At 51.7% G+C, this 26,383-nt stretch overlaps 3 protein-coding genes across 8 annotated transcripts in view; 1 reads left to right on the plus strand and 2 right to left on the minus strand.

Annotated features, from left to right (window-relative positions):
• Positions 1-302: 302 nt before the first annotated feature.
• On the minus strand, positions 303-9,265 carry POLR2F (RNA polymerase II, I and III subunit F). Its single transcript, XM_003932876.4, has 5 exons — positions 9,137-9,265; positions 6,211-6,280; positions 5,637-5,767; positions 931-1,002; positions 303-479 (listed from the first exon to the last, which is right to left on the minus strand). Exons 1-5 carry the CDS (start codon positions 9,154-9,156, stop codon positions 389-391), a joined length of 384 nt encoding a protein of 127 aa, XP_003932925.1. The 5' UTR covers positions 9,157-9,265; the 3' UTR covers positions 303-388.
• Positions 9,266-9,304: 39 nt separating this feature from the next.
• C21H22orf23 (chromosome 21 C22orf23 homolog) lies at positions 9,305-19,422 on the plus strand. Of its 4 annotated transcripts, none has more exons than XM_074390902.1 (7): positions 9,305-9,334; positions 9,788-9,896; positions 12,351-12,413; positions 16,539-16,721; positions 18,428-18,559; positions 19,060-19,160; positions 19,336-19,422. In XM_074390902.1, exons 1-7 carry the CDS (start codon positions 9,320-9,322, stop codon positions 19,405-19,407), a joined length of 675 nt encoding a protein of 224 aa, XP_074247003.1. In that variant the 5' UTR covers positions 9,305-9,319; the 3' UTR covers positions 19,408-19,422. The 4 variants fall into 4 exon arrangements, with proteins under 4 accessions (XP_074247003.1, XP_039319030.2, XP_074247002.1 ...); XM_039463096.2 differs by lacking the exon at positions 9,305-9,334 and adding an exon at positions 9,341-9,490; XM_074390901.1 differs by lacking the exon at positions 9,305-9,334 and adding an exon at positions 9,341-9,482.
• Positions 19,423-19,747: 325 nt separating this feature from the next.
• The window catches only part of MICALL1 (MICAL like 1), a 34,392-nt gene continuing 27,756 nt past the window's right edge, over positions 19,748-26,383 (minus strand). For 2 of the 3 annotated variants that reach the window (XM_039463093.2, XM_039463092.2), the window contains exons 14-16: positions 24,913-25,027; positions 24,635-24,681; positions 19,748-22,520 (exon numbers count right to left, since the gene is read on the minus strand). In XM_039463093.2, coding sequence (XP_039319027.1) covers positions 22,399-22,520; positions 24,635-24,681; positions 24,913-25,027 — 284 coding nt within the window. In that variant the 3' untranslated portion in view covers positions 19,748-22,398. Of the gene's footprint in view, positions 22,521-24,634; positions 24,682-24,898; positions 25,028-26,383 lie in introns of all 3 variants that reach the window. The other variant, XR_012515433.1, reaches the window with a different exon arrangement.

Consider the following 26,383-nt stretch of genomic DNA (forward strand, 5'->3'; position numbering starts at 1 on the left):
CTGCAGCCAGTCCCCACTGGAAAGGAAATTGGGGGTTTCCGTGGCAACCAGCTCCCTGGGCACAAAGACTCGTCTGTCTGCTAGGAAGGCAGCTGAGGTGTCTCCCCTGCAGCAGCCTTTGCTCTGGGGAACAGGGAGATGGAGGGAAGGATGTGGGGGGTCCACAGGGGCTAAGGGCCCCTGGTGCTTCTTAAGGAGCTGACAGTCACAGGGCCACTGGAATAGATGCATGCTCCAGGCAGCAGGGCAGTCACAGGGAAGCAACAGGTGGTGACATCGCAGATACGCAGAGGGGAAGGGGGTTGGAAGGTTGAGTATTTTATTATTTACACATATAAAATGAGAATGAAAATTGGGCACAGGGCAAGGGCAGGAAGACGACTCCAGCTCAGTCGGTGATGATGAGCTCGTCCACCCCCCAGTCTTCATAGCTCCCATCTGGCAGGTAACGGCGAATGATGATGGGGATCTTTCGGGCCCTGTGGCAGGGGAGAAGTCACAAGTACATGAGGGCTGGTGACCCCAGCTCTGCCGCAGAAGGAACAGATCGTGTGCGAAACACAAGGCAAAAGAAGTCTTAGGAGCAGCCTCTCGGGACTGATGAGGGTACGTTGTCAGAAAGCAATTACAAGAAAAAGAAAGTTTTTATATCAGACAAGAGGGGGAAGTGACAGAATATTGGTAAGGCCTCCTGCAGCAGGAACAGGGAAATTCCAACAGCCAGAAGAGGCCCCCCTCTCATCAGCGCCCTCCACTTTTCCCTGCCTCCTCTTCTCTCTTCCTCCTACCTCCTGGTGAGCTGTTCCTAAGGATCTGTAGGAATAAGCATCAACTTCCCAGTCAGGGAAGTGGGAGCAAAGGGTGCAACAGAGAGCCCAACACATGCCTCCCAGAGCTCTGGAGAAGTGAACCACGATTTGCCTGACTTACTTGAGTTCCTTCATGGCGATGAGCAGAGGATCAGTCTCCCCCTCCAGCTCCACCATCACAGGGGCGCACATCCTGGAGGGATAGGGACAGGTGTTGGGGAGACAACAAACCCAGGGAGCAGGGCCCAGCAGGCAGTGAGGGTGGAACGGCATCAGAGTTCTCACCTAGAAAGATCACCTTCTGTGTAGGCAGGCAGAGTAGGGAGTGGTGTGTAGGGACACTGTGCAGGATCCTCCCTGGCAGAGGCCTATTGCAGACTCCTGAGCCCAGCAGAGTATCCTGGTGGGAAGGGTGGCATGTGCAAAGGCACACCGTTCTAACTGCTCCAACCCGGGAGCCTTCCCTCAGTGCCCACGGCACCTCATTTCAATTTCTACTCTCTCTCTCTCTCTCTCTATTTTTTGGAGACAAGGTTGCACTCCCATCGCCCAAGGTGGAGTGCAGTGGCGAGATCTTGGCTCACTGCAACCTCTACCTCCCGGACTCAAGCAACTCTCCTATCCCCTCCCAATCAGCTGGGACTACAGGCACATACCACCATGCCCAGCTAATTTTTTGTATAGACATGGTTTCACCATGTAGCCCAGGCTGGTCTCAAACTCCTGGACTCAAGCAATCTGGCTGCCTCAGCCTCCCACAGTGCTGGGATGAAAGGCAGGAGCCACTGCACTGGGCCTCATTTCCATTCTATTTCCATTCTCTATAGCCGCAGCACCTCAGTAAAGGCCCTGCCCTTCCTGCCCAGCCCTCCCCACCCTTCACCGCAGCCGGCAGTCAGGGGGCTTGTCTGCTTACAACACTGCCATGACTCCCCTCGGCTATCAGGCCAGAGTGCAGTCTGTCCCCTGTTCACCTTCCTAGCACAGCCCCTTGCTACTTTCCCGTATTCACCTACATTCCAGCCATTCCAAACTATTCATGGTTCCCTAGATGTGCCACGTTGTTTCCCTTTTGTGTGCTCTTACAAGCTCTTCCTCTCCCTAAAAGCCTGAGAGAGGTTCAGATGTCTCCACCCTGGAAATCCTGGGCTGAATCTTCGGCACCCCGACTCATTTTGCACATACTTTTCTTGGCACCAATCTCATTGAACTGTAACCACTTGTTTGGAAGTTTTCCACATCAGACCATGAGCTCCTGGTGGCCCAGAACGACATGCGATTCAACACAGAGGCCCAGTCCCCAGCACAATGCTTGGCCCACGGTGGAGACTCTATAGCCAAGCAAGGGATGCCAGTTCCAGGCCCATCTCCTCTAGGAAGCCACCCCTGATGATCTAGCTCAGGTTCACACTAACACATCCAGAATTAATAGGAGAGCATGCTAAGAAAAAATACCAGTTCCTGAGTCCTTCTCCAGACCCCCTGAATACAATGTCTAGTGAAACGGCCTGAGAGCCTGCATTTGCAAAACTGCCCACATGATTCAGATAACCAGCTAGTCTGAGAGCTACCAGCTTACTGATTTTATTAGTAAATATTTCAATTTATATTACTCCCAAGAGACTGAGAATTTCCCAAGGTCAGAGATGAAGTATTTAACTTTCCCTATATCCTCTCTCAATAAGTATTTAAACTTTCCCAAAACATAAAGCTTTAAAGAATGTGGCAAAATACTTTTCCTGATCTGCATATGCCTGCTTTCTTTCAAAATATAAATAATTTAGCCAGGCGTGCTGACTCACGCTGATAATCCCAGGACTTTGGGAGACCAAGGCGGGTAGATCATGAAGTCAGGAGATTGAGACCATCCTGGCCAACATGGTCTCTACTAAAATACAAAAAATTAGCTGGGCATGGTGGTGCACACCTGTACTCCCAGCTACTCGGGAGGCTGAGGCAGGGGAATCACCTGAACACGGGAAGCGGAAGTTGCAGTGAGCCAAGATCTCGCCACTGCACTCCAGCCTGGCAACAGAGCAAGACTCCGTCTCAAAAAACTAAAATAAAATAAAATATTCAAGGGCATTCACTAATTCAGTACCTATTATGCACATGGAATGTTGAAGAAGGTGTCCTTAAGTAATTTGTCTTGCCTTTGCAAATAAACACATCAACCATCCAGTTAGGAAGTAAATATAACAAATATCATCAGCCACCAGATGGTGCTAGTGAACCAGACTGAAAATCCATCCAAAAACGACCTAAGGAGACAACAGCCCAGGGCTGCCCGCACACTAAGGAGGAGATGTGCAGACCGCACTGCTGCCCCTGCGAGCACACAGAGTCCACAGATCTGGCCCCAGCTTTCCTTTTTTTTTTTTTTTTTTTTTTTTTTGAGATGGAGTCTCTGTCGCTCAGGCTGGAGGGCAGTGGTGCAATCACAGCTCACTGCAGCCTCAACCTCCTGGGCTTAGGGGATCCTCCCACCTCAGCCTTCCGAGTAGCCAGGACTACAGGTGCACACCACCACACTCAGCTAATTTTTGTATTTTTGGCAGAGATGGGGTTTCACCATGTTGCTCAGGCTGGTCTTGAATTTCTGGGCTCAAGCAATCCTCCTGCCTCGGCCTGCCCAAGGGCTGGGATTACAGGTGTGCATCACCACACCCAGCTGCTTTTCTTTCTAGACTAATTTCCACTATTCCCTAATTGAACTATGCTGCCTTCTCCAGATACCCACCGCTTCCCATACCAGCCTATAGGGAGTCTGGGGGAGGAGCTCCTGTCCTGTCTCATGCTTCCCCACAGAGCACCGTTAGAGTACCCCTCTCTGTTCTCTCACCTACTCTTCACAAGAAAGCAGGAGGCCGGGCGCGGTGGCTCAAGCCTGTAATCCCAGCACTTTGGGAGGCCGAGGCGGGTGGATCACGAGGTCAAAAGATCAAGACCATCCTGGTCAACATGGTGAAACCCCGTCTCTACTAAAAAAAACACAAAAAATTAGCTGGGCATGGTGGCACGTGCTTGTAATCTCAGCTACTCAGGAGGCTGAGGCAGGAGAATTGCCTGAACCCAGGAGGCGGAGGTTGCGGTGAGCCGAGATCACGCCATTGCACTCCAGCCTGGGTAACAAGAGCGAAACTCCGTCTCAAAAAAAAAAAAAGAAAAGAAAAAAGAAAGCAGGAATAACTATTCTGACAGGTGAGCCTGGGTCGGGGGTAAAGCAGGCATCTGTGGCCCCGCCTCTTTGAAAGTCTCTGCATTCGGCTGGGCGTGGTGGCTCACCCCTGTAATCCCAACACTTTGGAAGGCCGAGGCGGGTGGATCATGAGGTCAAGAGATCGAGACCATCCTGGTCAACATAGTGAAACCCCATCTCTACTAAAAATACAGATAATTAGCTGGGCATGGTGGCACGTGCCTGTAATCCCAGCTACTAGGAGGCTGAGGCAGGAGAATTGCCTGAACCCAAGAGACGGAGGTTGCGGTGAGCCAAGATCGCGCCATTGCACTACAGCCTGGGTAACAAGAGCGAAACTCCGTCTCAAAAAAAAAGAAAAGGAAAGAAAAGAAAGTCCCTGCATTCTCAACGCCATCTGCTGGGGGAGGGTGCTTCCAGTCTATTCTCTACTCTGCCGCAGTCATCTGAAGGCCTGCACTGCCTGTGGCTAACTCAGCTGCACTCGCTGGACACTTGGATCTCCACCTGTCTACTCTATGTCCTGAATCTTTATTCTCCCAACTATGGGAGAGAAAGTTTGCTGATTCTCAAATCCCCAAAACCCCACCACTACTCTGTGCTTTCACCTCTCCAGTGTGCTCTCAAGCTGGAGGGCCCCCAGTCTGCTGGGTTGGCCACAGTCTACCTCAATCAAGAACCACCTTAGCCAGGAGTGGTTGCTCATGCTTGTAATCCCAGCTCCAGCACTTTGGGAGCCTGAGGCAGAAGAATCACTTGAGGCTGAGTTCAAGACCAACCTCGGCAACACAGCGAGACCCCCATCTCTACAACAAAATACAAAGCCAGGCATAGTGGCACACATCTGCAGTCCCAGCCTGAAGCTACCTGGGAGGCTGAGTCAAGAAAGTCGCTTGGGCCCAGGAGTTCGAGGCTGCAGTGGGCTATGATCAGGCCACTGTGCTCCAGTACGAGCAACAGAGTGAGACCTCGACTAGGAAAATAAAACAAAAAGAACCACCATGGCCAGGCCCAGTGGCTCTCACCTGTAATCCCAGCACTTTGGGAGGCAGAGACAGGCAGATCACTTGAAGCTGGGAGTTCGAGACTAGCCAAGGCACATGCCAAGACCCCAACTCTACTAAAAACACAACAATTAGGCATGGTGGCCTATGCCTGCAATTCCAGCTACCTGGGAGGCTAAGGCATGAGAATCACTTGAACCTGGGAGGCAGAGGTTGCAGTGAGCTGAGATTGTGCCACTGCACTCCAGCCTGGGCAACTCAGCAAGACTCTACCTCAAAAAAAAAAAAAAAAAAAAAAAACAAACACTGATACACATTGGCTCTGACTTCAGCCTTTTTCTGCTTCACTAATCTGACAGGCAACCATCTAGTTCTGGTTTTTGTATCATTTTTCTCCCATCTTTTACTTGACTTCTCAGATGTTCACGTCCTAGTTCTCCTATTAGATCACAAGCTCCCTGAGGGCAGGGGCCTAGCACAATGCCTGGTACACAGGGACAGCATCACCTTTGGAATGTGAGAGTGGAGAGTCTATTTTCAGGTGTCGGGCTGGGCAAGATCAGTGGCTCAGGAGCTCACTATGGTCTGACGGATGGAGAGGACAGGGAAGGGGCAATCACTCACGCAATCTGGAGAGCTCGGGTGCCCAGCACGCGGGCTCGCTCATACTTGGTCATGTATGGTGTAGTGATTCGTTTCTGGTTGGCCTGTGGTCGCTCCCCAGAGGGGAGGATCTCGACATTCTCTTGGCCTTCCTGGACAAGACGAAAAAGAGAAAATCTCAGGTGGCATTTTTGGGTTACAGGGAGGGTGATAATGACAACAATCATAATCACTGCTACTGCCACCATTAATGCTTACTGCATGCCAGGGGACCAGGTGACTGCTTCCTAACACCTCATGTAGCCCTTACAATAACCTTGTGAGGCAGGAAGGTGCTGTTTAACTTGTCAGTGAACTAACTGCCCCAGAAGCCATAGGCTGTGGACCACATGGACAAAAGCTTTCAGGCCTAGCCCGCAGGGCTGTTCTGCTGTGCAAGACTGGAACACAGCCCACTCTAACCGGGAATGCTTACGCCGGCGGATAGCGGGGCCCTGACCACAAACAGAAGGCAGATGCATTCAGGTAATTATCACCTGCCAGACTATTTGGCAGCCTGGGCCGCAGAGGTGGGAGCCTGAGGCTGAATACTGACCTCTTCAGCATTCTCCAAGTCATCTAGCCCTTCATCCTCTTCCACATCATCAAAGTCATCACCATCAAAACTGTACAGGAAGAATAAATCAGTTAGTTAGAGTATCACTTACCAGAAACAAAGAGGGGCCGACCGTGGTGACTCACACCTATAATCCTGGTACTTTGGGAGATGGAAGTGGGTGGATCACTTGAGGCCAGGAGTTCGAGACCAGCCTAGCCAACATGGTGAAACCTCATCTCTACTAAGAATAGAAAAATTAGCTGGGCATGGTGGCACATGCCTGTAATACCAGCTATTCAGGAGGCTGAGGCACAAGAATTGTTTGAACCCAGGAGGCGGAGGTTGAAATGACCCAAGATCTTACCACTGCACTCCAGCCTGGGTGACAGAACAAGAACCTGTCTCAAAAAAAAAAAAATCAAAGAGGGCAGAGATATATGTCACGCCCAGTATATAGGAAGCACTTAATAAATATCTACTTAATAAGTAAATCAGCCGGGCATGGTGGCTCACATCTAATCCCAGCACTTTGGGAGGCTGAGGCAGGTGGATCACTTGAGGTCAAGAGTTTGAGACCAGCCTGGCCAACATGGAGAAATCCTGTCTCTGCTAAAAATGCCAAAAATGAGCCAGGTGTGGTGGTTGGTGCCTGTAATCCCAGCTATTCAGGAGGCTGAGGCATGAAAATCACTTGAACCTGGGAGGCAGAGGTTGCAGTGAGCCGAGGTCACACCACTGCACTCCAACTTGGGCAACAGAGTGACACTCCTTCTCAAAATAGTAATAATAATAATAAGTAAATCAGACTTTTGTTCTATTTTATTCCTTCAATCTTTCCCCATCTGCCCCCAAATTTTGTTAGGACTCATTCGTCATCGCTGTTTGCCTCTCTACTGGCTCATTCTCATCAGCTTTTTTTTTTTTTTTTTTTTTGAGACAGAGTCTTACTATGTCACCCAAGCTGGAGTGAAGTGGTGCAATCTCGGCTCACTGCAACCTCCGCCTCCTGGGTTCAAGCAATCCTCCTCTCTCAGCCCCCCAAGTAGCTGGGATTACAGGCATACACCACCATGCCCAGGTAATTTTTGTATTTTTAGTAAAGACAGGGTTTCACCATGTTGATCAAGGTGGTCTCGAACTCCTAACCTCAGGTGATCCACCCTCCTTGGCCTCCCAAAGTGTTGGGATTAAAGGTGTGAGCCACCGCTCGGCCCATCAGTATTTCAACATGTGCTTTTCCTCATCTAAAAAAAAAAAAAAAAAAAAAAACTCTTACTTCTCTTCTCCCTCCCCCTGTCCCTCACTGTCTATTAATTCCTCTCTTCCCATTCTGTCATAATCCCACTCCAAAAGGCCTTTCACACCAGCAGCTCCGTCAAAACCACTCTTGCCACAAGTTCATTAATGATCTCCACGTTGCTAAATCCAATGGCCAATTCTCAATCTCATTTAGCCTGACCTACCAGCTGACACATTAGGCCACTCATTCTCCTCACTTGACTCCAACGACACCTCACTCTCTTGGTGTTCCCCCACCTCCCTGGCTTCTGTTTTCCTCCAAGCACTCAGCGTTTGAATGCCTGAACGCTCAGTCACGGGTCATCTCCTTTTCTCTACTGATACTGAGAATGCTGTAGCAATCCCAGACGTTTCTTATTTTTATCTTCACACTAGATCTCTTTGTGCCCACACATCCAACAGATTTTTTTTTTTTTTTTTTTTTTTGAGACGGAGTTTCGCTCCTGTTACCCAGGCTGGAGTGCAATGGGGCGATCTCGGCTCACCGCAACCTTCGCCTCCTGGGTTCGGGCAATTCTCCTGCCTCAGCCTCCTGAGTAGCTGGGATTACAGGCACGCGCCACCATGCCCAGCTAATTTTTTGTATTTTTAGTAGAGACGGGGTTTCACCATGTTGACCAGGATGGTCTCGATCTCTCGACCTCGTGATCCACCCACAAATCTCGGCCTCCCAAAGTGCTGGGATTACAGGCTTGAGCCACCGCGCCCAGCCCAACAGATACTTTTTTTGGCTCTACCTTTAAAATAGTAATATATGCAGAATTCAAAACCACTTCTCACCACCTCTACTCCTACCACCCTACCACAAGCTTTCACCTAGATTACTGCAACCAGGCCGGGCACGGTGGCTCACACCTGTAATCCCAGCACTTTGGGAAGCTGAGACGGGTGGATCACTTGAGATCAGGAGTTCGAGACCAGTCTGGCCAGCATGGTGAAACCCCATCTCTGCTAAAAGCAAAACAGCCAGGTGTGGTGGCGCATGCCTGTAATCCCAGCTACTCAGGAGGCTGAGGTAAGAGAATCCCTCCTTGAACCTGGGCGGCTGAGGCTGCAGTAAGCCAAGATCGCGCCACTGCACTACAGAGCCTGGGCGGCAGAGCGAGACTCCGTCTAAAAAAAAAAAAAAAAAAAAAAAAGATTACTGCAACCAACCCTTCCCGACTTTTATTTAATGCCACCGGAGCTGCCCCAGACCCTCCTCTGGAGAACTCCTATACTACATACTTCTGGACTGGGGAAGCTCACGCGACCCCCATTGCCTGTTTACTTACTTATGGGCCTGTGGCCCCTCTTCTAGAAAGTGAGCACGTGGAGGGCAGGGACAATTCCTCATTCACCTCAATATTCCCACTGCATGACAGAGCCCGGCTCACTTAAAGACACCTTTTCTACGGATCCTCTCCGGACCCTCGAGCCAGGGCCTTCCTGTGCCCGGTGTCGGGTCGGGTCTATGCTCCTGGGTCCCCGCCCTGCCCTTCCCCGGCTCCGCCTGCCCCTCAGGCCCCTAGTCCCCTCAGATATTGCCCCTCGGCGCCAGGCTCCTCAGCCGCCTTCGACCCACGCCCTGCCTCATCCGCCCCTTCCGAGGTTGCCGCAAAGGCCACTTCGCTCTCGCACTCACTTGTCCTCGTTGTCTGACATGACACCCTAGTCTCCGCTACGCCGCTGCTCCCCAGTCCCGCGCGGAGACCCGCAAACGGCTGCACTACGACTCGCGCGGCGCCACGATTATCCTGCGCTTGCGCCGTGACCCAGAGGAAATCACTTCCGGGAAGCAGGACGGCGCGGGGGAGAAAGAGAGCGCATGCGTTGGCTTCCGGTGCGCGTTACCCTGGTAGCCACAGTCGCTACCAGCAGCCCAGATCGCGTAGTATTTCTACGTGGCGCCGGTGCTGCTGCGGCTGTAAAGCAGTGGTCACCGCCTCCGGGAGCTCACCTCTATGTGGAGAAGGGAGCGCCCAGAGGAGGTCTTAGGGTGAAATTTCAATTTTGGCATATCTCTCAGTGGGTACTGTTGTGACCATGGCTATGTTAACACTCCCTTCCTCCCGAGGGGACTTCCCTGCCACGGGCACTGGGTCAGAATGAGGACTGTGTGTGTGTATCTGACTGTGTCCGAATGGGAGGTTTGGGCACTGTCTCGATATTAAATGGCGGCATCACGATTCTCTGGCTCGATCCCCGCTTCCAGACTTCTAGGGTGGTGGGCGTGGGGAAAAGGAAATTAGAGATAGGAGACGGAGGGTGTTTCCTTGCGTCCTTCCCTCCTCAGGGTCCTTCCATGGCTTCACAGAAGATAGAAGTAGTGACCAAAGCAACGGGGTTTCGGCGCCGCCCCAAGAAGACCACTTACACCCCGGGGACCTGCGAGCTGCTCAAAGGTCAGTGCTTTACAGCAGCGATCCCCAGCCTTTTGGGCACCAGAGACCGCTGTCGTGGAAGACAATTTTCCCACTGACGGGGGTGTGGGGAACACTTTCGGGATGAAACTGTTCCACCTCAGATCATCAGGCATTAGTTAGATTCTCATAAGGAGCCTGCAACCTAGATCCCTCGCGTGCGCAGTTCACAATACGGTTCACGCTCCTATGAGAATCTAAGGCTGCCACTGACCTGAAAGAAGGCGGTGATGCTCGCTAGCCCGCTGCTCACCCTCTGCTGTGCGGCCCTGTTCCTAACAGACCAGGGACTGGTGTCAGTCCATGAACGGGGGACAGGGAGAGGTGGGGGACGGGTGGAAACCCCTGAGTTAAAGGATGAGAGAAGAATGGTGGTAGTTACCCTCTGTAACTCATTTCTCCCCTACCTGACCTATGGCTTAGCAATTATTGCTATTTTCCTTTACAGATAAGGAGACTGGGGTTCAGGAAGCTTCCAAGTTCTACTGCATATACCTTAGTGGGCAGGAGCGGGGGAACGAGGGAAAGTTCAAGGTGCTATAGCTTGCCAAAAGTCAACTAACATTTTTAGAGTAATTAATTCCTATACATGCTTTAGATCACACTTTCAACTTTCCCGGGAAGACCTGTCTCCTTCTTACCACCACAGTAGGCTCAACTGTTGTGTGCCCGCACGCATCTTCCTTCACTGGGCTCAGTTACTTGGTGTCCCATCTATCCCTCTAGGCCATGAATTTTATCAGGCCGAAACCGTGTCTGTTTCGGCCTGATAAAATTGTACCTCCAGCCCCTGAAACATGATGAACAAGTGTTTGTGTGTTCTTTTACTCAACCACGTTTTGCTTTTTGAGACGGAGTCTCACTCTGTCACCCAGGCTGGAGTGCAGTGGCGTGATCTCATCTCACTGCAACCTCCACCTCCCGGGTTCAAGCGATTCTCCTGCTGCAACCTCCCAAGGAGCTGGGATTGCAGGAGCACACCACCACGCCCAGTTTTTTGTTTTTTGGGTTTTTTTTTTTTTTTTTTTTTTTTGCATTTTTAGTAGAGATGGCGTTTCACCATGTTGGCCAGGATGGTCTCGATCTCCTGACCTTGTTGTGATCTGCTCACCTCAGCCTCCCAAAGTGTTGGGATTACAGGTGTGACCCACAGCACCCAGCCAACATTTTTTCTGTTTTTGAAACACAGTTTTGCTCTTGTTACCCAGGCTGGAGTGCAATGATGCCATCTCGGCTCACCACAATCTCTGCCTCCGAGGTTCAAGCGATTCTCCTGCCTCAGCCTCCAGAATAGCTGGGATTACAGGCATGTGCCACCGCACCTGGCTAATTTTGTATTTTTAGTAGAGACAGGGTTTCTCCATGTTGGTCAGACTGGTCTCAAACTCCTGACTTCGGATGATTCGCCCGCCTCAGACTCCTAAAGCGCTGGGATTATAGGCATGAGCCACCGCGCCCCACCGACAACATTTTTTTTTTTTTTGAGACCGAGTTCGCTCTTGTTACCCAGGCTGGAGTGCAGTGGCGTGATCTCAGCTCACCGCAACCTCCGCCTCCTGGGTTCAGGCAATTCTCCTGCCTCAGCCTCCTGAGTAGCTGGGATTATAGGCACGCACCACCATGCCCAGCTAATTTTTGTATTTTTAGTAGAGATGAGGTTTCACCATGTTGACCAGGATGGTCTCGATCTCTTGACCTCGTGATCCACCCGCCTCGGCCTCCCAAAGTGCTGGGATTACAGGCTTGAGCCACCGCGCCCGGCCCACTGACAACATTTTTAAGTCTACCATGTGCTTTAGACTGTTTTAGGTGCTGGGGATACAGCAGTGAAAAACGAAAAGGAAGAAAAAGTATTTGTTAACAAAAGGCAGAAATTTTATTAAACCAGCAAAAATTCTTATCATGAGCTAAATAGAAAGATAAATAATAAAATAAAATATGTAGAATTTTAGGTGGTGATAAGTGCTATATAAAAAACAAAGCAGGGGCTGGGCCTAGTGTAATCCCAGCACTTTGGGAGGCTGAGGCAGGTGGATCACAAGGTCAAGAGATCGAGGCCATCCTGGCCAACATGGTGAAACCTCCGTCTATATTAAAAATACAAAAATTAGCTGGGCATGGTGGTGCACACCTGTAGTCTCAGCTACTTGGGAGGCTGAAGCAGGAGAATCACTTGAACCTGGGAGGCAGAGGTTGCAGTGAGCCAAGACTGCACCATTGCACTTCAGCCTAGTGACACAGCGAGACTCCGTCTCAAAAAAAAAAAAAAAAAAAAAAGCAAAGAAGAAAGTAAAAACTAAGGAGGAAAGATAGAGAAAGCATGTTCAGTGCAGAATGGGGCTCATATGTAGGGTTTTAAATTTCAGTAGGATGTCGGGTGAAGACATCTGCCTGCAGCCAGGAGGCCTCATAGAAATAGAATGCTTTGTCTTGCAGTGATGATGAAGGAATCCAAACTGACGAACATCCAGCAGCGCCACATCATGGACATCATGAAAAGTAAGGGGCAATTCACAGCGGCTTCCAGGCCAGAGGGATCTGGGGCCACATTCTTAATGCTTCTCCATGTTAAGGGAGAGAGGACCTCATTTAAAAAGACAAAGACAGGCCGGGCGCGGTGGCTCAAGCCTGTAATCCCAGCACTTTGGGAGGCCGAGGCGGGTGGATCACGAGGTCAAGAGATCGAGACCATCCTGGTCAACATGGTGAAACCCCGTCTCTACTAAAATACAAAAAAATTAGCTGGGCATGGTGGCACTTGCCTGTAATCCCAGCTACTCAGGAGGCTGAGGCAGGATTGCCTGAACCCAGGAGGCAGAGGTTGCGGTGAGCCGAGATCACGCCATTGCACTCCAGCCTGGGTAACAAGAGCGAAACTCGATCTCAAAAAAAAAAAAAGACAAAGACAGCCGGGCATTGTGGCTCATGCCTGTAATCCCAACACTTTGAAAGGCTGAGGTGGGAGAATGGCTTGAGACCAGCAGTTCAAGACCAGGCTGGGCAACACCGCAAGACCTCGTCTCTGCAAAAAAGAAATTTTTTTTTTTTTGAGAGGGAGTCTTGCTCTGTTGCCCAGGCTGGAGTGCAGTGGCACAATCTCGGATCAATGCAACCTTTGCCTCCCGGGTTCAAGCAATTCTCATGTCTCAGCCTCCTGAGTAGCTAGGATTACAGGCATGCGCCACCATGCCCAGCTTAATTTTTGTATTTTTAGTAGAGACAGGGTTTCACTATGTTGACCAGGCTGGTCTCGAAATCCTGACCTCGTGATCCACCTGTCTTGGCTTCCCAAGTGCTGGGATTCCAGGTGTGAGCCACTGTACCCGGTTCCCAAAATTTTTTAAAGTTAGCCAGGTGTAGTGGTGCAAACCTGCGGTCCCAGCTACTCAGGAGGCTGAGGTGGGAGGATCACTTGAGCCTAGGAGGTCGAGGCTGCAATGAGCTGTGTGATTGCACCACTGCACTCTAGCCTGGGCAACTGAGTGGAACATGATCTCAAAATAAATAAAATTAAATTAAAACAGGTCAGGTGTGGTGGCTCACAGCTGTAATCCTATCACTTTGGGAGGCTGAAGTGGGAAGATTGCTTGAGCCCAGGAATTCAAGACCAGCTTGGGCAAAACACATACATAATGGGGTGTGCCTGTGGTCCTAGCTACGTCAGGAAGCTGTAGCAGGAGGATCACATGAGCCCAGGAGTTCAAGGCCAGCCTGGACAACACAGTGAAATCAGTGTCTACAATAAAATTTTTTTCGTGTGACCAAAAAAAAAGAATATTTCTGACCCCTTGTTCCTGGGGAATTGACATTGTAGAGGCTGAACGGGCAGAAAAGGTAGACAGGCACAGATCAAAATAGGGGATGGGCCAGGCGTGGTGGCTCACGCCTGTAATCCCAGCACTTTGGGAGGCCGAGGTGGGTGGATCACCCAAGGTCAGTAGTTCAAGATCACCCTGGCCAACATGGTGAAACCCCATCTCTACTAAAAATGCAAAAATTAGCCAGGTATAGTGGCTACTTGGGAGGCTGGGGCAGAAGAATTGCTTAAAGCTGGGAGGCAGAGGTTGCAGTGAGCCAAGATCATGCCATTGTACTCCAGCCTGAGTGACAAGAGCAAAACTTTGTCTCAAAAAAAGAAGACAAAAATTAGCCAGGCATGGTGGCACACACCTGTAATCCCAGCTACTCAGGAGACTGAGGCACAAGAATTGCTTGAACCCAGGAGGTGGAGGTTGCAGAGGGCCAAGATCACATCACTGCACTCCAGCCTGGGGCGACAGAGCAAGATACTGTCTCAAAAAAAACAATGGTCCTGGTGGGGTGGCTCACACCTGTAATCCCAGCACTTTGGGAGGCCGAGACAGGCAGATCATGAGGTCAAGAGATCAAGACCATCCTGGCCAACATATTGAAACCGTCTCTACTAAAAATACCAACATTTAGCTGGGCATTGTGGCATGCGTCTGTAGTCCCAGCTACTCAGAAGGCTGAGGCAGGAGAATCGCTTGAGCCTGGGAGGTTGCAGTGAGCCAAGATCGCGCCACTGCATTCCAGCCTGGCAACAGAGTGAGACTGTCTCAAAAAAAAAAAAAAAAAGGAAAGAAAAAAATGGATGGGACCCACCATTGAGAGGTGAGTTCAACTGACCAGATAGGTGATACACTTGAGCCTATGGGAGGAGCCCCAGGCATAGCCAAGCAGGGGGATGGACAGCAGGAGAGAGAGGTACCTGCTACCATCCAAACCATCCCTCCCTGTCCATGGACCACGCAGAAAGTTTTCGGAAACCATCCATAGAAATAAAAGCACCAGCGCAAAGATTTGATGTACAAGAATGTTTATTGCAGCATTGTTTGTAGTAAAAAACAAACCAACCTAGAAATAACCTGAATTTCTGAAACTAGGAGGTGAGCTGAATAAATAATGTATCCATTCTAAGGATACTAGTATATAGTTATAAAAAATAAGTTATATATAAATGGATTGATCTAGAAAGATGTCCATGACAAAATGTTAAGTGAAAAGAGTCTGTTATTTTAATACATTACAGTATGATCCAGTGTTTGAAAGAATCTTATATGCACATATAAAATATATGCACATATATCTTTTTACGTGTTTATATAAGCATCAAAAAGGAAAGAGACCACTCAACTGTTACCAGCACTCATTCATTATAGATGGGTGGAATTGGAAGGAAGAAGAGAAGACTCCTTGACTGTTTGACTTGTTTTGGTTTTGGTTTTGGTTTTTTGAGATAGAGTCTCACTGCCGTCCAGGCTGTGCAGTGGCTCAGTCTTGGCTCACTGCAGCCTCCGCCTCCTGGGTTCAAGCAATTCTCCTGCCTCAGCCTTCCCAGTAGCTAGGATTACAGACACTCGTCACCACGCCCGACTAATTTTTTTGTTTTTTTTTTTTTTGGACATGACTACTGCAGTTCTGTTTTGTTTTTTTGTTTTGTTTTGTTTTTGAGACAGGATCTTGCTCCATCACCCAGGCTGGAGTGCAATGGTGCAATCTCGGCCCACTGCAACCTCTGCCTCCTGAGTTCAATTGATTCTCCCACCTCAGCCTCCCAAGTAGCTGAGATTACAGGCACCCGCCATCATGCTGAGCTAATTTTTGTATTTTTGTAGAGACTGGGTTTCATCATTTTGGCCAGGCTGGTCTTGAACTCCTGACCTCAGGTGATCCGCCTACCTTGGCCTCCCAAAGTGCTGAGATTACAGGCGTGAGCCACCATGCCTGGCCCGTTTGAGTTGTTTTAACAGGTAGGTATCACTTTTATCTTTAAAAAGTGGCGAGGCACAGTGGCTCATGCCTGTAATCTTAGCACTTTGGTAAGCCAAGTTCAGTGGGTCACTTGAGGCCAGGAGTTCAAGACCAGCCTGGCCACCATGGCGTGTCTCTACTGAAAATATAAAAATTAGGCCGGGCACGGTAGCTCATGCCTATAATCCCAGCACTTTGGGAGGCTGAGGTGGGCAGATCACAAGGTCAGGAGATCGAGACCATTCTGGCCAACACGGTGGTGAAACCCCGTCTCTTTAAAAAATATATATATACACACACACACACACACACACACACACACACACACACACACACAGTAGTCGAGCCTCGTAGTACACATCTGTAATCCCAGTTAGTTGAGAGGCTGAGGCAGGAAACTCGCTTGAACCCGGGAGGCGGAGGTTGCCATAAACCGAGATCACGCCACTGTACTCTAGCCTGCGTGACAGAGCAAGACTCAGACTCAAAAAAAAATTTTTAAAGCCATGTGAGTCGGCTGGGCATGGTGGCTCATGCCTGTAATCCCAGCACTTTGGGAGGCCGAGGCAGGCAGATCACCTGAGGTCCAGAGTTCAGGACCAGCCTGGCCAACATGGTGAAACCCTGTCTCTACTAAAAATACAAAAATTAGCCAGGTGTGGTAGCAGGTGCCTGTAATCTCAGCTACTTGGGAGGCTGAGGCAGGAGAATCACCTTAACCCAGGAGGCAGAGGTTGCAGTGAGCCAAGATTGCACCACTGCACTCCAGCCTGGGTGACAAGAGCAAGACTCTGTCTCAAAAAAAAAAAAAAAGCCACGTGCATCCTCCCACTCCAACTCTTCCTTACCCAGGAGGAGACGCTTTGCCCCTACAGTGCAGCCCAACATCCAGCCAAAGGGTCTTACCTTCCAAGCAAATAGTCTCGCCCATCTACCTGCCTCCCATCCTGGCAGCCCGTCCCCACCTCCGGCCTGCCAGCATGTGCCAAGCCAATGGGGCCTACAGCCGGGAGCAGTTCAAACCTCGAGCCACCAGTAAGTGAGAGGCTCAGCTAGGGCCTTTCTCCATCTCCCTGGGGGAGGTCGGGGAGAGGGATGCAGGCAGCCCACAGGGCAGGTGGGAAGGTAGCTAATCAAATCCTCACGTACTTTGTACCCATGCCTTTGAGCCTCAGTACATGTTAGCTTGGGGGTATTCAGGGTACAGGGGAAACCAGTCATGTGGTCCTCTATTTTTATTTTTCCAGAACTCACAATTAATTGGAATCTACCAATTCCTGATGATAGGGGCTAGCAAGGCTCAAGGCCACAGCGCAACCCTCCCCAGATCCCCTACACAGAGGTTGCCACTACAGGCATCGCCAGGTCCCCAGGTTCCTGAGCTTTCTTTCTTAGCCTTGCTCTGCACCAAAGCAGCACGTGGGTTTTGACTAACTTTTTTTTTTTTTTTTGAGACGGAGTTTCGCCCTTGTTACCCAGGCTGGAGTGCAATGGTGCGATCTCGGCTCACCGCAACCTCCGCCTCCTGGGTTCAGGTAATTCTCCTGCCTCAGCCTCCTGAGTAGCTGGGATTACAGGCACGTGCCACCATGCCCAGCTAATGTTTTGTATTTTTGGTAGAGACGGGGTTTCACCATGTTGACCAGGATGGTCTCGATCTCTTGACCTCGTGATCCACCCGCCTCGGCCTCCCAAAGTGCTGGGATTACAGGCTTGAGCCACCGCGCCCGGCCTTTTTTTTTTTTTTTGAGATGGAGTCTCGCTCTATCACCTAGACTGGAGTGCAGGGGCATGATCTCAGCTCACTGCAACCTCCACCTCCCAGGTTCAAGCAATTCTTCTGCCTCAGCCTCCTAAGCAGCTGGGACCACAGGTGCCTGCCACCGTGCCCAGCTAATTTTGTATTTTTAGTAGACATGGGGTTTCTCCGTGTTGGTCAGGCTGGTCTTGAACTCCTAACCTCAAGTGATCCGTGAATCTCTGCCTCCAAAAGTGCTGTGATGAAGTGAGCCACCATGCCGGCCTTTTTTTCTTTTTTAAGAGATGGGGTACTGGCCAGGCACGGTAGCTCATGCCTGTAATCCCAGCAGTTTGGGAGGCCAAGGCTGCCAGATCGCCTGAGCTAGTGTTCGAGACCAACCTGGGCATCATGGCAAAGCCCCATCTCTACTAAAATACACACACACACACACACACACACACACACACACACACACACACACACACACACACACACAATATTAGCTGGGCATGATGACGTGCATCTGTAGTCCCAGCTACTTGGAAGGCTGAGGTGGGAGGATGGCTTGAGCCTAGGAGGTTGCAGTAAGCCAAAATTGTGTCATTGCACCCCAGTCTGGGTGACACGAAATTGTGTCACTGCACTCTAGTCTGGGTGACAGAGTGTCTCGAGAGAGAGAGAGAGAGAGAGAGATGGGGGTCCCACTATATCCACAAGACTGATCTTGAACTCCTGGTCTTATGCGATCCTCCCACCTCAGCCTGCCAAAGTGTTGGAATTACAGACCATACCCGGCCTCTTTTCTTGGTTCTTCCAAGCTCTTCCTGCCTCTCTTGACATTATCGTATTGCTCAGGAGCACCCAGGGTAGGAGCCGGGTGTACAGAAGCCCTGTAGGCATGAGCCAGCACCCTGCAGCAAGCACACACACTTGGGAACACAGACCATGAATGAGGGTATCCTTCATGGCCTAACTAGGCTATTTCTTTTTGGCCCTACAGGGGATCTGGAGAAAGAGAAACAAAGACTCCAAAATATCTTTGCCACAGGGAAGGACCCAGAAGAACGGAAAAGAAAGGCCCGTCCTCGACGACAGGAAGCTCCGGCCCCCGAGCAGGACCGCTTTGAAGAGTGTAAGCCTCAGATGGGCCAGTCACGCTGGGGATGGGGGTAAGGTGAGGAGGGGGCCCAGAATTGGATGGAGCAGTCAGGGGATCACTGGGGGCCAACAAGTGAGAAACATTGTCTTTTTTTTTTTTTTGAGACAGAGTCTCCCTCTGTCACTCAGGCTAGAGTACAGTGGCGTGATCTGGGCACACGCAGCCTCCACCTCCCAGGTTCAAGTGATTCTCCTGCCTCAGCTGGCTGAGTAGCTGGGATTACAGGCTCGTGCCACCATGCCCTAATTTTTGTATTTTTAGTGGAGACAGTGTTTCACCATATTGGCCAGACTGGTGTCGAACTCCTGACATCAGGTGATCCGCCCGCCTTAGCCTCCCAAAGTGCTGGGATTACAAGCCACTGCGCCCAGCCTAGAACACTATTTGACAATAGAACCACTTCCTCTCCTCGAGAGAGGCAACCCGCTGCCCGCACCCCTCACGGGAGCCTGACAGCCCTCTCCTTTGTCCAGTGGTGAAGGAAATCCAGGAGAGGAAAGAATTCCTGGCTGACATGGAGGCCCTGGGACAGGGCAAGCAGTACCGAGGAATCATCCTTGCTGAAATCTCCCAGGTAGGAGAAACAACCGGGGAAGCTGGGAGAGAAGGGGCCCAGTGCAAGTACAAATGGAAACACAGGGCCAGCTTGGCAGGGGGCAGGGGGCAGGGGGCAGGCTCTAGCTCACAGCTGGAGCAGCCCCTCAGGTTCCTACCCCTGATGCACCCGCTTTTCCTGATGCCCTCTGCAGAAACTCCGGGAAATGGAAGACATTGACCACAAGAGGAGTGAGGACCTTAGGAAGGCTCTTGCCACCACTTAATCTGTCTCCAGGGGCAGGGACAGGGTAGCCCAAGCTCGACCACTGGAGTCCACTCCTCTGTCAAGCAGGGTCATCCTCAGGTCAGCGCACCCTACCAGCCTTCAGCCACTTCAGATGGCGGCACAGCACTGCCCTGCAGTTCCCTGAGGCATACTCAGCAGCCTAGCCCCTGCTCACGGGTGCCGTTGGAGCCTCTGAGATCCGCAGCCCCATCCACAGAGAAGCAAGGCCCGAGCGTTCCTACTTGGACGTGTGTCTAACGGTATCCACTGGGCCTGCTTCCCACCACCTCCGGCCCGCGGCCTGTTCATTTAGCTTTCAAATTCAGGAATGAATAGGATTCTCTTCTTCCTGTTTTAGGATTTACTTATTTGCTTTCTTACCACCTGAGGCAAATATTCAACCGCAATGATGAACTGGGCAATAAAGCGTATTTAACATGGGTCATCACAAGCACCATTTTGTTTTCAGAGGGACAAGCTTATTTGTTCAAGGCATTAGAATCTGCTGAGCATGAATGGTTTCTAGCTGCCTGTCTGCATATTTCAAGTGGAAATGGGAACCAACCTCGTAGGCACCCCGTGGCTAGGCGCCGTGGCAGCTGCTGAGTTCCACTGTCAATGATCTCAATAAACCTCTGCAATGGTTCATTCTCCCGCTGTGAAAACTAAGTCTCAACCAGATACTACAACCACGGGCAGTTAACTGGCAAGCAGTGCACTCAGGATTAAAAGCTGGCTTTAGCTATGTCTTCCCACTATACCCATGGCCACAGAAAGAAACACGAAAGGGTGCGAGGGACCCAGAGCCCTGGCCTGCGAGTTCCAATCCGAGCATGTGCCATGTGACCTTTCTTGGGCAAAACCCAGCAGCTTCTCCTCTGTGAGGCCCTGCTGTGAAGGAGTCACCCGACACCTTGTCCTGTACATAGCACATCTGTCCCCTTCCCCTCTGGCTCCTTCACCTATGATCCCTACCTTCTCCAGTATTGTCATTTGCCTGTCCCAGTAAATCACCGAAATATTTTGGAAATACCAACCCTGTCTCGGGCACCTAGAGGGAGTCCCATAATCCTATCAGGTCACATGACCCAGGTTTTGGTTTGCAGAATAAACACAGCCCTGTAAGTGGTGGGGCCCTGATCCAGGGCTGGCTCAGGGACATCCCAGGGAAAGCCTCTGTGTCCGCACACCCTCAACGGTGCAATCTGATGGGAACAGTTGTCCTCCACCTGGAAGGCCCCATCATGTGGTCAGGAAGCAGCAAACCAGAGAACCCCAGGACAAACCCAGCCCACCCTGGACACAGAGCATCAGCCAACCCTTGATTTAAATTCAGGCTAGCTTTCAGCATTTACAAATGACACACACATAAAATCTGGATTTCTAGCTTCTGATGAAAAACAAAGGATCTGGCAACACTGGCCGCACATTCAGCTCCACAGGCCGCGTGCCTTGAGTGCGGGAGGTGGCCCTTTGAGCTGTCTCCAGTTCACCCCTGCCCGTCAGCTTAGTCCCCTGACACCGAAACGGTTCGCCAGAGCTCTGTCCCTTGGGCTCCCATGTTACCTGTCTGGCCCTGGGAAGGTCTTGGAGTTGGTGGCTCCAGCTCCAGGCCAACAGGCATGTTTAGAAGGATCCTGCCAGGGGCTGCATGGCCCAGGAGCCACCTCTCCCTGCAGAGGAAAAGGGATCCTACCCAATGGCAGACAGCGAGGACAAAGGCCCCTCTCGGAACACGGCCCCAACATGGCCTCTGGGCGACCAGAGATGCCCAGCCACCAGGTATGGCAGGGGCAGGCAGGAGGGCAGACAGGGCTGCCGCCGTGGCCTGAGGCTGCAGGGCACTGGCAGTTGAGGTTGTCTCTGTTTATTGGTGAGGAAACTCCTCTAGAGCCAATACAGTGTGATCTTTTCCCAGAGGTGTGCAGAGGGAAGGGGGCCTAGAGGTGTCCTGGAGATAGCTTATAGCAACAGTGCTTTGACCAAGAGCTGCTGGACACATTTCCTGCAGAAAAGGTGGTGGTCCCCATCACTCCTCCTCTCCCACAGCCATCCCAGAGGGGTGAGTGGCCATCAGGCCTTCGGTGGGAGTGAGTCAGGGAGAGAACAGACAGAGGAGACGGACTAGTGATGAGCACAGATGGGAGCGAGCCTGTCCCCTGGACTGCGGTGGCAGAGAAAAGCCTCAGTGAGGGGTCAGACTACAGATGTTAAGGAACCGAGAGGAGCACCTGCTTCAAGTGCACCCTCCCTACCTGACAGGCAGGGACCAGACTGCAGCCGGGGGGCCACACTGGGGGCAGCTAACAGGGCACCCACCTGCCCTGCATGGCATGGCAGCCCTGGACCTGGCAAGGGAGACGAGGAAGCCTCTCCTGCAACTGTGAGGGAGAGAGGGATGGATCTGCCCGTCAGGCCCATTCACATCTGACAGTACAGACCACTTAGTCACAAACTCAGACTGGAGACTTCAGAAACAGAGCTCCTGAGTGAGGGAAACTGAGACCCAGAGGCACCTGCACAGGACAGGAAGACAGATTCAGAGCCAGGGCCGGGACGGGAAGAAGCCAGTGTGGCCCAGCGCCCCTTGCTGGTCTGCCTGGAAGAGCAGAACCCTGGAGGCAAAGACCACGGCCAGAGCTCATGGCAGGGGCTGGGCAGGGTGAGGGGGCAGATGTGCTCAGCCGGCGCCCCTCCCTGGACCCTGGGACCCTGTTTGCCCCTTAGCATCTGGAGTCACAGCATCTGGAGTCATCAGAATCAGGTTGGGCAGGGCTGAGTCACCACTGCCTGGGACTCAGAGAAGAAGAGATTCTTTGGCCCAGAGCAGTCAGAGGCCCCTGAGGAGGGAGAGGCCATCGCCCAGCGGCTCCTTCCCCTTAGTCATCTTCCTCCTGACTGATCTGAGGTGGGTAGGGCACCCCTTCAAAAGAACACAGCCCAGGGTTTGGTCCAGGAAGGGGTGGTCCCCAACTGGCTTCTCATGCTGTTAGCTCTTGTCTCTGGGGGACTTGCTCTTGGTATCACGTTTGTTTCCTAGCAGTTTCAGTACCTTCATGGTCTTGAACTTCCCCTTCTTCTTGCCTTCGGGTTCAGCCTCCCTCTGGAACTCTGCAGCACAGAGAGGGGAGCACTTAACCAAGTGGAGAAGCCAGATCCATCCAGGGCAGGCTAAAGGCAGTGACATAAGCCCCGGCGTGGCCAGCAGGGCTCAGCCCAGCCCCCCGACTTCCTGTTTGGAGCCTGGGACAAGTCACCTTTCCCAGCCTCTGTCTCTTCACCTAGACGATGGGGCCTACCCTCCCTATCCCTGCCTCCAGTGTTTGGGGAAAGATCAGGATGGTCACAGTTCTGCAGATTCCGGGAATTCTGAAGCATGGCATCCATTTATCTTTTTTTTTTTTTTTTTTTTGAAATGGAGTCTCGCTCTGTCACCCAGGCTGGAGTGCAATGGCGGGATCTTGGCTCACTGCAACCTCCGCCTCCCGGGTTCAAGCAATTTTCCTGCCTTGGCCTCTCAAGTAGCTGGGATTACAGGCATGTAATTACCACACCCAGCTAATTTTTATATTTTTAGTAGAGACGGAGTTTTCACCATGTTGGCCAGGCTGGTCTCAAACTCCTGACCTCAGGCAATTGGCCCACCTCTGCCTCCCAAAGTGCTGGGATTACAGCCATGAGCCACCATGCCCCGCCCCATTTATCTTTAAAAAGCTAGATTTGGGCCAGGCACGGTGGCTCATGCCTGTAATCCCTGCACTTTGGGAGGCCAAGACGGGAGGATCATGAGGTCAGAAGTTCAAGACCAGCCTGGCCACAAGACCAGCCTGGCCAATATGGTGAAACCCATCTCTACGAAAAATACAAAAATTAGCCAGGCGTGGTGGCACGTGCCTGTAATCCCAGCTACTTGGGAGGCTGGGGCAGAAGAATTGCTTGAACCCAGAGAATCACTTAAACCCGAGAGGCAGAGGTTGCAGTGAGCCAAGATCGCGCCTTTGCACTCCAGCCTGGACAACAGAGCAAGATTCTGATTCAAAAAATAAATAAATAATAAATAAATAAATAAATAAAAGGATAAATTCACCCAGGCTGGTGCCTGCAGCTCTCTTACTTACAACACAAACGCGGTCAGAGCAATAGAACCCTTCAAAATCAACTGTCCAAGCCCCTAATTTTATAGACAAGGAAAATGTGGGCCTTAGAAATGGACTAATACCAACTCAGCTCTTTGTAGGGCCAGGGCCTCAGCTAAACTTTACACATTATCTCAGTGATCCCCAGCACATGCCTGGGAGAGGGTGCCATTTTCACTTCCATTCTGCAGATATGAAGAATGAGACCAAAGTGGTGGAGTGGCTGGCTCCAAGTCACCCAGCTCATAAGTGCCAGAGATAGGACTAGAACTCAAGTAGTCTGACTTGGCCTGAATCAAGACCTAACCACAAGGCTACAAAATGAGTTACTGGTGAAACCAAGATCAATCCCAAATCCTGGTCAGGCACAGTGGCTCATGCCTGTAATCCCAGCACTTTGGGAGGCCAAGGTGGGCAAACTGCTTGAGGCCAGGAGTTTGAGGCCAGCCTGGCCAACATGGTGAAACCCCATTTCTACTAAAAATACAAAAAAATTCGCCAGGTGTGGTGGCGCATGCCTGTAGTCCCAGCAACTCGGGAGGCTGAGGCAAGAGAATCGCTTGAACCCAGGAGGCAGAAGATGCAGTGAGCTGAGATCACACCACTGCACTCCAGCCTGGGCAACAGAGTGGGACTCTGTCTCAAAACAAAAAAACCCAAATTCTTTGACTCCTAGTCCGGGACTCTTTTAACTGTTTCAAGCACCACTTGGTCCCCAGGAAGCATTGCCGTTTGAGCCCACAGACTCCAACAAAACCAGCTGCAGGTCTCAAGGGGGAATGCACAGCTGAGGGCAAAGATACCCTGGGAATGTATACCTCCTGTATGCCATAGTCCTCTCTGTGGGCATCAGGGCATCCCGTGGCTACCTGCCAAGCCTAAGCCGCAGCCTTCCTGGCTGTAGGCTGGCCTCTCTTGCTACACGCAGCCTTCCCTGCAAAACAGGCTGCAGAGTTTGTGCCCAGGAGTGCCTGGTAGTGCCCATCCTGGTAGTGCCCACTCCAAACCTCCCTTCAACCGATCCCTCCCCTCCACCCCCAATGCCAAAGTTCAAGTGGGCACCAGCCTCATCCCCAGCAAGGGCCTCACCTTTCTTCTTGATCATGGCTTCCAGCATCTTGTCTTCCTCTTCCTCCCTGAAATAAGCAGCAGCAGTTGAGTGTCCCACAGGAGGATGGAGCAGATACCCTCTGTCCCTACAGGGCTGAGCCAGGGTGCACTGGGATCGCTGGTAGGAGGGCAGGGCTGGCCTGGCCCAATGTGTGGACTGTGTCTTGGCCTCTCCAGGGAGCTGCCCCACCCATGGGGCCCTGGGCCTGGCCTGCTCTGACCCTGTCCCCCAGGAGCCCCTACCCTGGCCATGTCACCTCTGCCGGTCCTCATCCAGGCAGTTGATGATGGCGTTGCGCTGCTCAATGAGGGTCACGAGCTCCTGCATCAGCACCTTCTCCCGGCCCCGGTCCTCTTCCGTCCAGTCCTTTTCTGGAGAAAAGTTGGAGGGGTGTGAGTGGTGTGGGAAAGCCCTCTTCCTCACCAGGCCGCCAGGAGCCACTGCTTAAGTGCCAGCCCCATGCTAGACACTATGCTAGATACCAACAGCACAGAAAGGAAGGGCCCTGATAGGTGGGGCTTACAAGTTCTTGGGGAAATGAAGGTTGCGACAGAAGAGACCAAGGATACCAGGCTGCCTACCAAGGAGCCCTGCAAGGGGCCCCAGCAGGGCCGGCACAGCACGTGCTCCAAAAACAGGGTGCCACACACCAAGGGTTTCATGCTCATGTTCATTCATCCATTCAACAAATGATCACTAGGTGGCTTCTGGCGAGAGGCAAGATTCAGGAAGGCCAGAGTGGGGCAGGGGTGAGGAGGCAACAGGGAATCCCAGGGCTCCTCCAGCAGGAGAAGCAACATGACCGAAGTGGGTCATGGATAGTACTGGCACACTGGATATATACTAGGACATTTATCCAAGGCTGTGGAGGAGGGTAGATTAGAGGGGATGCTGGGGGCAGGGAGCCCAGCAGGAGACTCTCCTGAGGCCGGGCACAGCTGCTGCCCCTCCAGCTTCCTCTCCTCTCAAGACCCCAGCCAAGCCACAGGACCACCCTCAGGGGCCCACTTCGGCTCTAGTAGTCCCCCATCCCCCAGCCTGCAGGCTCCAGGGATGAGTGCCCACACTTGGCCTTCCCTCTACAACATCCACCACCACAGGCTTCGCTGCCTTCAAATAAATATCCTAGGCCGGGCCCAGTAGCTCACGCCTGTTATCCCAGCAGTCTGGGAGGCTGAAGCAGGCGAATCACTGGATGTCAGGAGTTTGAGACCAGCCTGGCCAACATGGTAAAACCCCATCTCTACTAAAAGTACAAAAATTAGCAGCCAGGCGCAGTGGCTCACGCCTGTTATCCCAGTACTTTGGGACGCTGAGGTGGGCAATCACAAAGTCAGGAGTTCAGGACCAGCCTGACCAGCATGGTGAAACCCCCATCTCTACTAAAAATGCAAAAATTAGCCAGGCGTGGTGGCGTGCACCTGTAATCCCAGCTACTCAGGAGGCTGAGACAGGAGAATCACTTAAACGCGAGAGACAGAAGTTACAGTGAGCTGAGATCATGCCACTGCACTCCAGTCTGGGCGACAGAGTGAGACTCTTGCTCAAAAAAATAAAGCCCCCTCAGCCACTGCCCCTCTTCCCCATGGCCTTTACCTTGCCCAAATGGAAGAGCAGGTGGCCCAACCTGGTTCTGGGGACAGAGCAGGGCCTCTGGGTCACCACCCACGTTTGAATCCCACTTTGCCATTTCCCATATCCGGGGCCTGGGTAAGTTATGTCCCCAG

The sequence above is a fragment of the Saimiri boliviensis genome, chromosome 21, assembly GCF_048565385.1.
Source record: "Saimiri boliviensis isolate mSaiBol1 chromosome 21, mSaiBol1.pri, whole genome shotgun sequence".
Classification (NCBI taxonomy): domain Eukaryota; kingdom Metazoa; phylum Chordata; class Mammalia; order Primates; family Cebidae; genus Saimiri; species Saimiri boliviensis.